This window comes from Eleutherodactylus coqui, chromosome 4 (assembly GCF_035609145.1).
Source record: "Eleutherodactylus coqui strain aEleCoq1 chromosome 4, aEleCoq1.hap1, whole genome shotgun sequence".
NCBI lineage: Eukaryota > Metazoa > Chordata > Amphibia > Anura > Eleutherodactylidae > Eleutherodactylus > Eleutherodactylus coqui.
The window spans coordinates 277,751,478-277,761,048 of NC_089840.1; the positions used below are offsets into that span (position 1 = coordinate 277,751,478).

The 9,571-nt window shown below is 46.3% G+C and overlaps 1 protein-coding gene across 1 annotated transcript in view; it reads left to right on the forward strand.

The window, feature by feature from the left end:
• LOC136626719 (zinc finger protein 208-like) overlaps window positions 1-9,571 on the forward strand; it is a 214,852-nt gene that overhangs the window by 155,434 nt on the left and 49,847 nt on the right. The window contains exon 21 of the mRNA XM_066601725.1: window positions 7,856-7,869. Within this exon, the coding sequence (XP_066457822.1) occupies window positions 7,856-7,869 (14 nt within the window). The remainder of the gene's footprint in view (window positions 1-7,855; window positions 7,870-9,571) is intronic.

Genomic DNA, 9,571 nt, shown 5'->3' on the forward strand with positions numbered 1-9,571 from the left:
TTCAGCAGACTTCTCTGGCGACAGGAGAGCCGGTAAACGGGTGATTCTGTCCCAGTAGCAGGAGCGAGGTTCCTGCACGTCTGCTACCTCCGCTGGCTAGGTCACGCCCCCTGCTTTTCCTATTTATGACATAATCAATGCTCATGCCAAATTCCACGTTTCTATGACATTGGAAAGTGAGAAAATTACATTCCGTACATAAAATTTGGACGCTAATTCTTTTGCGCATAGAATTGAATAATCGAGTTGGGACCCATTAGCTTTTCCTATTTATGACATAATCAATACTCGTGCCAAATTTCATGCTTCTACAAGATCGGGAAGCGAGAGAATTAGTGGCAATGATGGAAATAGAACGATCTACGTGGGGGGTCGTAACTGTCGACGACGCACGCACGCGCGCCATTTATCGTAGCATAAATGTACTATGCCTATAATCTTCCCAGGAGTGTACTCAACAACTTCCCAAAGTTTCATGGCGATCGGATGAATGGTGTAGTAGCGCATAAAGGACAAACAGACAGACAGACACGCACGCAGACAGACAGACGCACGCAGACAGACAGACAGACACGCAGACACGCATACATTCAATTTTATATATATAGATGTCTTTAATATGTCTGAACTACAGGTTTCCATTCAGTTCTTCTTTAGTTAGGTTGTCAACAAAGTCCATCTCACCACAATATCTCACAGACATGCTACAGCACCCTGGTTTACTAGGTGTCCAATTGCATCCTTCCTCATGGTCCACATTATTTACCTTAATGTAGGAGGATCTAATTGCCCTCAGAAAAGAAAACAGGTCTTTTTATAATATGTGAATCACCATTCAGACGTTATATGACACTCACTTTTCTCAATCTTCCTCTCCTAGCTATTTCCATTCACAATATACAAGATTCTAAACTGCTTGTGCCCCTACAAAACATAGGGGGGTGTTGACCTTTTTTCATAACTCTCTTTATCAGACCCACAACTTCTCGCTCAGATCATGCAACAACTTCAAGACTATTTCAAAGCTTACACCAGCCCTGATTCTTCCCCTGTATGAACTTGGCTAGCTCATAAAGCTTATATAAAGGGGACATCTGATTAAAATAGCTTCCAAAAGAAAACGAGAAAATGCTTAGGCCAGCGGTGTCAAACTCATTTTGACCGAGGGCCACATCAGGCTTATGGTGACCTTCAAAGGGCCGATTGTAAGGCCGCCTGCAGACGGCCGGGTCGGATCCCGCTGTGAGAATTCTCGCAGCGGGACCCGACCCCTGCAGGAACCAGCGTGGTACTTACCTGCTCCCGCGGCTCCGGCTCTGTGATGTGCCGGCTGCCCCGCACAGTAATAGAGCATGCCGCGATTTGTTTTCCGTGCGAGATTTCACGCAGACGAATCGCAGCCGTCTGCATAGGATTGCTTTTTCAGCCCCCCACCCAATAATACCCCCCTCCCCAGTAATAAACAGCCCCTCCCCCCAGTAATAAGCAGCCCCCACTCCTCAGTAATAAGCAGCCCCCTCCCCCCCAAGTAATAAGCAGCACACCCTCCCAACCCATATACTTACCTCTTCCTTCCTGTTAGCGTCGCTCCCACTCTGCTTGCCCTGAGCCCAGATGCACACTGACGTCAGTGTGAGCGCCAGGCACGCTTCCTCCCCGAGTCCTCTCCTGCGGAACTAATGAGCAGGGGACTCAGGGGAAGAGGATCCTGGCTGCACACTGACGTCAGTGTGCGCCGGGATCAGCGGTAACTGCGCGATTACCAGCGGGGAGCTGCGGCACCCCAGCTGGTAATCGCTGCAGTGGAGAGCGGCATCGGCACGCCGGGGGCCACATAACACGAGGCAGGGGGCCGGATTTGGCCTGCGGGCCTTGTGTTTGACACATATGGGGTAGAGGATAGGAAAGGCCATGATACCTTGTCAAAAGCCTTTTTCGTATCGAGCCTAAACAGGAGCATCTGAGGGGCATTTTGGCATTTAGCCTCAATGGTGGCTGCAATGGCGGTTCTGATGTTTTTAGTGAATTGTCTTTGGGTTGGGAAGCCAATATTGGTCAGGAGTATATTTCGGAGGCGATTGGCCGGAAGTTTTGCTAAAAATTTATAATCACAATTTAGTAATAAAATTGGGCGATATCATTGTACCAAGGTAGGGTCTTAATTAGGCTTAATTAGGTATGAGGACAGCTCTAGAGTCAAGGATTATGTCTACCTGAATATTATGGTCATAAATGTCTTGTTAATGTAGGTATTAAAGGGGTTGTCCGCCGCCCAAACTGATTTTTTTCCCCATTAATGCCCTGTAGAGTAAAAGCATCACACACTACAGCTTTACACATAAAAGCGATATTTTGCTCACCTTTTTATTCCTTTTCTTCCCCTTATAAAGCTAGCCTGAAGGATTTTTCAAAGATGGCGCTGCTGGGTAGTTCCCATGATGCACTGCTGCTTCTCTCTCCCCAGCGTGCGCGCTCCCGATGACACCGGTCACATGACTGGAGGACCGGTGTCATAATGGAGACGCACGCTTCACTGCTTTGAATGGAGCCGGCTCCATTCAAAGCAATGAGAGGCAGGGAGAGAAGTGCGATCTTCTGCTACTGCTGTGACAGCTGTAGCAGGAGATTCCTTCATCTCCCCGGCATGTCAAGTCTTCACTGGACACTGTCACATCATTGTCACATCATTGTCCCAGTGTCCAGTAATGAGGGGACATGCTGGGGAGATGAAGGAATCTCTTGCTATAGCTGTCACGGCAGTAGCAGGAGATCGTGATCTCTAGCAGCACTTTCAATAGCAGAGGATTGCGATCCTCTACTATTGAAAGTGAAAGTAGCACCAAACATGCCCTACACACACACACACATGCCCCCCTCACAGTGCCCCCTCCAGACTGCCCCACTCACAGTCCCCCCCTCCACAGTGTCCCCCTCAAGTGCCCCCCCTTCACAGTGTCCACACACAATGCACCTCCAAAGTGCCCACACAGTGCACCCCTCCACAATGCCATCTCTTCAGCAGTGTCCATTGTTGAGGTGGAGTTCTCCAACCACCCTGACTAGACATAGCGGCGATGATGTCTCCAGAGGGAAGCTTTTGCTTAAAGGAGTTTCTGAGTGTAGTCCTTAGTTAAGACATGTCAATATAATAAGCACATGGCTTTGGTTTTTGAGATGGATTACTGGGGCATCCCCACTTACCCGACCCCTACAGAAACCACAGTGAAAATATATCCAAGCTGATTGGCAGTATGGTGTCTCTGAAAAGAATCAGATCCCTCCACACAGAGAAACATAGGAAACTGATGGCATAAAAATCACACGTGGTCCATCCAGTCGACCCTTATATTATTTCTCATTTAGGATAGATATCTGCTTATCCCAGGGAGCTTGAATTGATTTATTGTTGATTTTCCAACCACGGCTGCTGGAAGTTTGTTCCAAGCATCTACTACTCTTTCAGTAGAGTCTTATTTTCTGACATTGCTTCTGATTTCTCCCATCTAATCTCAGATTGTCCCCCTTGTTCTAGAGTGTAGCCTCCTTCCTGCTGAACCTTGTTTATACATTGGATACATCTTAGGGAAGAAGGATCTAGATGAGGATGTGATGTTGGCTTTCCAGGCTGAAACTGTACCTGAGTGAGCAGTAGACCCCATACTTGGTATTTTGACAAAATGAAGAAGTAGTTGGTTTGGCTAGTTAAGGGATTGGCTCAAAAAGTGGGCAGATCCAGACAGCATGACATCAAAGTTTTATGGGACATTTCGGTTGCTGTGATTGAGGCATTAAGGGAATGTTTATCCATTTTGCTAAAGTCAATAAGGAGATCAGACTTTTGTTGAAAAGTAAAGACCAATGAAATAAAGATCAATGAAGTCGTGATGGGGGGGGAGGTGGGGCTCTTTTGTAGTTTTGTTCAGGGTCTGCTGGTTTTTCATTTGAGCATCCTGTTATACGGGGTCACAATTGATTCATTTTTTAGGAGAAAAAGTGCACCGTTGGTGTCGGGATGAGCCAAAAAGGGCTGAAAGCCACTTGGAGAGTGGTGAAATATGCAGATGACATCACTGTCTTTGTGGCCCCAAGATCTCACAAAACTCTTCAGCATCAAATGGCCAGAAGAATTGCCAGGCAGATCACCTACCAGGTCCCATCACCTGCCCCTATGTGCTTTATTTCAGTCCATTAACCCCATAAAAACAATAAAAAGGTTCCTTTTTTTACCTATTTATGCAAAAAAACCAACTCTTCACAGGATTTAGGTCCAGAAGTCTGGCCAGGGTCTTCCAGTTTACTCAACAGGGTTCCTGATACATTCAGTGAGGCTCCGTATACACAAATATAGTGTAGTCATTGATATATAAAAAAGTACATACTGCTTCATGGTTAAAAAAAAAATCTGTTGCTTTCTGTTTTTCACAATGTGTTAAACATTTTGTCACCTTTATCGTATGGGTTGTGATGATTGCGGTGACACCATTTATATATATGAGAGGAACACTTTTATGAATTACAATTTTTATGGAAAAATGGTTTTACATATATTTTTTAATGTGCAGTTTTTTAAAATATATTTAAAAGGGGTTTTCCAGGAAAATGCTATTGATGGATACCATCCTCACAATAGGCCATCTGGGGTCTACTACTCCAGATGCCAGACAATCAGCAATCAGGTGTCCGCTGTCAGGGGTCGTAGCGCAAGTACTTGACTCAGACACCTGAATAGTTGCCGAAACTTGTAACTGCAAGTGCTGCTCCCATTGATTTTAACGAGAGCTGCACCTGCAGTTAAAAGCGATATCCACTACACATATTGGAGTAGCAGCTTCAACTCTGACCCCTATGTATTGTGGCAATGACTGTGGGCACCTGATTAGCTGGAATCCCAAGCAGCAGACCCCAGCCGATCAACTATTGATGACGGGGCCAGCTCAAGGTTTGTTTAAGCCCTCGAGTAATAGAGTCTCCATGTGTCCTTATACAGTGTGTCATGATCATGTGGCAGCAAATCTGCAACGCTGCATGCATTCACCATATAATGGTAAATAACAGTTATATACAGGTGCTTTCCAGACCATATAAATAATTATAGTACCGTTATATCCAGTGATAAGAAGTGCCGTCTTCTTTGACTGGAGTCGTTCAGATTCCCTTTTCTTCTGTATCCGACCCAGACTACAATGACAACTTCTCCCAGCAAGAATGTGTCTCTGAAGAATTTGACGCACAGACATCTTTGGCTCCTTGCTTTTCCAACACCCTCCCTACATTATCTACACCTTTTTGCAATCCCCCCTTACATAGTACCCTAGATAGTAATAATGCAACCTGTGATACTCCACAAGGTATTACTGTTCCCATTTTTGTGCTCCACAGTATTACTGTTCCTATTTTGTAGGCTCCACCCAGTAAGTGCTGAGTGTAGCAACACTCACACAGTAAAAGTGCCCCCACTTCACAATAATGCCTCCTTTATGTCCCCATCCAGTAATAATACCCCCTTTTGGGGGGCATGACTTGGCAAGCAGGGAGACCGGACATGGATGGAAGAGCTCTGCCATCCATCCTGCAGAATCCTTTGCATCCTGCTTCTGCAGGGTTCTATACAGCCAGTTCTGTCCCTGCACTGCTCTCTTCTGACCTGAAGGAGCAGTTTAAGACCTTTTTGGTGATGAAGCCCGGTCGAGGCCTGGACATCCTGAGGCTAGATTTCCGGGTGCCTGAACCTGGAGGAATGCCTGGTAGGAGCCCTCCAGTTTACCGGGCCGGGACAGACCTGGGAGACTCTGAATTGCAACGGGTGTGGATGAGCTACTCTGGAAGCAGCGACCAGGTGAGAGGTGGTAAGATCTGGGAGCTCTGGCTGCTACTGGGAGTCCCACCATCATCCAGCCATATCCTGGCCGCTGATGTGCCAGGGAGTAGTGGCGCTGTACTCCGCTGCACAGGGGAATTAAGAAGAAGGGTTTGGGAAGCCACTGTGCCATTGCCACAAACCCCAGCTCCCTGTGGCCTAGCTATGCTTGAAGATCCCTGGCCTCAATTTTAAGTGCAGTCCACGTGCTCAACGTCAGCACTATCTGCAGCAGCTGGCACATTGCCAAGAGAGTGGGCAGCGAAAAGAGAGGCTCCCTGAGATTAAAGAGGGCCATGGGGCTGAGATATAGAAGCCACTTGAGCCAAGCGGTGAGTGCAGCAGAAGGGGAGAATTTGTGGCATAGCTGAGAGGGCAAATACGATAGCAGAGGCATCAGCCTAGAACAGCCCTGGAGGGTTGGGGCCCTGCACAGAGGGAACACCCAGCCAGAGATCAGTGTAGTTCTTTTCTCCAGTGAACGCCATATGGTGGGATAGCGGTGGTCTGAAGGATATTACACAGTCTTTACGGGCCCCCCTTCTGGGTTTTTGTTGAACTCTAACGGCTATATCTGCATATTGTTTTCTCATGCTACTGTGTCCTACGATACAAGCTCCCATTATCATCTACTAAATGCCATAAACTATGCCCACCCCTCTATATATGTATGATACATGGGTAGCTTAGGGAAGAAATCCTGAAGTCTAGCTAGACCACGCCTTGGTGGGACCTTTTCACTTACCAAGTACCAGAACCAAGTGAAGGCCACTAGGGACTCCAAAACTACAATACGGGCTACACTCCCAGAATTGTTTGCAACCCAATCAAAAGCTGAATCAAACACAGTGCCAGGCCCAGCCACATCTGAATCTTTATCTCCTCCACAAAAAAATTCAGAACAATCATCCCCTGCTCTCATTACCCCTCCATTAGCTTTGCTTATACATCTGTTTTTAAGGAAACAGGTAATGGTCAAACCATAGAAAATACCCCAGCGCTCCAGGATATGAATACAGCAAGAAAAAACAGTAGGAAGGATTTACTTCACAGGGGTGTCTCCTGCCGAGAACACCCCTGATCCAGAAAGGCAGTTTAATCCCTTATAGGGATTACAGTGTCCAGATGGAATCCAGCATAGAATCCAATGATGCAGCAGAAAGATTGTATCCTCTATTATTAGCAACAGCAACGCGTTTAAGTCCCTTGGGGGCCTTTTTCAAGCATACAAAACAAATTTACAAAGAGATTATATATAGTATGAGAACTTACAGATCCCTACTTCCTTGTCTCGCAGCATAGAGGCATCATTTGATGACGCAGTCTACCTGTCGCGTGTCACATGACCCGCGGCGTAGTCAGTGGAACGCAAACGAGCGTTCCAATGTCACAGAGTAACAGTATTCCTTCAGCACTTCATCCTAAAAATAAATACATATAAATCATTTGCAGCATTTGAAGTATTTTGAAAACTCCATCAACCTGAAAGACGAGGAGGGGAGGAAAGAAAGGGGGGGGGGGGTGAGAAGCCGGGACATGTATGACACAGTCTGTCACATGGTCCAATGAAGACTTTCAATGTACATTTATAAAAACATTAAAAACAAACATTTAATTAATAAATTATATATATATATAGTAAAATCTTCATCAAAGTTCAAATGTCAAATGACCAGATGTTAGGGATTTAATGTGGATCCGCTGTGTCACCAGTGGATGGAACAGACCGGCAGGGCAGGCAGCCGACTCTGGAAACCTGGATGCTCACTGCTGAAGGCATGGCCTGTTTCCATTCCTATTCTGGAAGCAGAAGATGGAAAGTCCTTGCCTATCAACAGCAGAGAATTCGCTCTGATAAGGGAAGCCCTGCGTGGAATCCTAGGCACTGATTAACCCTGTGAAGACTGGTCACCAGGAAATTGGATAACACCACGCCGTTCGCAGAACCAAGGAGTGAGCAAGTTCAGGACCAAGCTGAAAGTACTGAGCAAACTGAAGACCAAGCACCAACTGCAGACACAGGAACAACAGGAGCAGCTGCGACATGTGTATACATGAGTGAACTCATACAATAACACTGCAGCAGGGGTTGTCAGGCCTGAGGCCTCTATATAGTCGAAGAGATGACAAAGAATCTGCAGCTGGGTGGAAGAGGCAGAACCATAAGGCAATCACAGATTCCGAGAACGACGCCCACGTCTGCCAGACCTAACACCAGGATTACTACTTGCTAAAAGGGGTTATGGTAAATTATTATTTCATCAGAACTTTTGATAAAGGTGGAAGAAATAATAAGTAAGGGGAGCAGTTTCTTGGAGTTACAACTGTTGACAACTCTACTTGTGTCCTCCAATCTTTCCGTTCATGGAGCACCATCCATCCACTCTTGTTGATCAGTTCTCCTGGTGTTTCCATGAGAACATGACTTTCATCTTGTAATAGATCAGGTTTGACACGGGAGGCTAGTCTTAAAACTCATTCTCCTCCTGGTGGAACTTCTATATGTCTCTCACCTACATGGTATTCTACATGCCTGTAACTAGAGGACAAAGTGTTACAAAGCTCTCTAATGTCAGCGGGTATACTCTCCTGCTCCACAGGGGTGCTCCACACCCTTCCAAGGAACTTCTGGAAAGCACAGTAGACTGCAGAACAATTAGTACCAAGTATCACCGGGGTTAGCAGAGTCCTCAGGGCAAACCAGAGCTGTAATTTTCATAGGATATACACTCTGATCCTCCAGATCTGGTACGGTAATGACCACTGGTAAGCTTCTATCCACAGGACATGACACTGAGTTCAAACCCCACAATTTCATTAGCCCAGTAGACTGAAGAAGAATGCTCCCTAAATACTTCTGGTAAAAAGAACGATAAATAATGGTAACTCGCGATCCTGTGTCAAACAGAGCGGGGGTGGGGGAGGGGTACGGTGTCCATTTACAGTGATTTTAACAAGAGACCTAGAGCTGACAACATTGTCCCTCGGCTTTGGCCGACCTGTTCTTCTTTTAAATCTCCGGTTCCGTACAGAAAATACACTACTATGCATTGGTTTGTCCCCATCCTACTGACCGTTTCCACCATGAGACAGGAGGGGGAGCTTTAGGTTGTTTTGGTTCTGAAGGCCCCTTTTGATCACTTTTATTTGAACTAGCAGGAGAGTCTTCCTTGCGAAAACCTGTCACTGGTTTGGGCGCACAAAACTGAATATCAGCCTCGTGTTTCTTCACCAACCTTATAAACTCAGGCAAGAAAACTTTGAAAACTGGAGGCAGAGGAGGATGAGGTAGTGATCCTCTCACTAACCGATCAGTCCTCACAGCATCCACAGCTGAATGATGCACGAGACGTGATAGAAGAACCTGGAACCGATTAATGAGAACGGACATTCTCTCCTTCTTTCTGATGAGTCCTCCTAATATCAGCAACCAGCTGTTCAAGATCACAATATGGCTCCGAATGGTCAGACAATCCTTGTATGTAGTCCTTTGCACTTACTCCTTCGGGAGCGTCTCTGTACAAGCGAATTAACTCTGCAGCCGGAGTCTGCAGGCTCTCACTAATCCGCCGTCTCTTACCCTCCTCGGTGCAGGACCATTCTCTCAAGCACCACCGTGCGCGTTCTTTCCAGATCTCAAAGCTTTCTTCTCCTCGTGGTACCAGTACCAGGGCATACTCTTAGCTTCTTGTAATGTGTGACCTGCAAACCCTG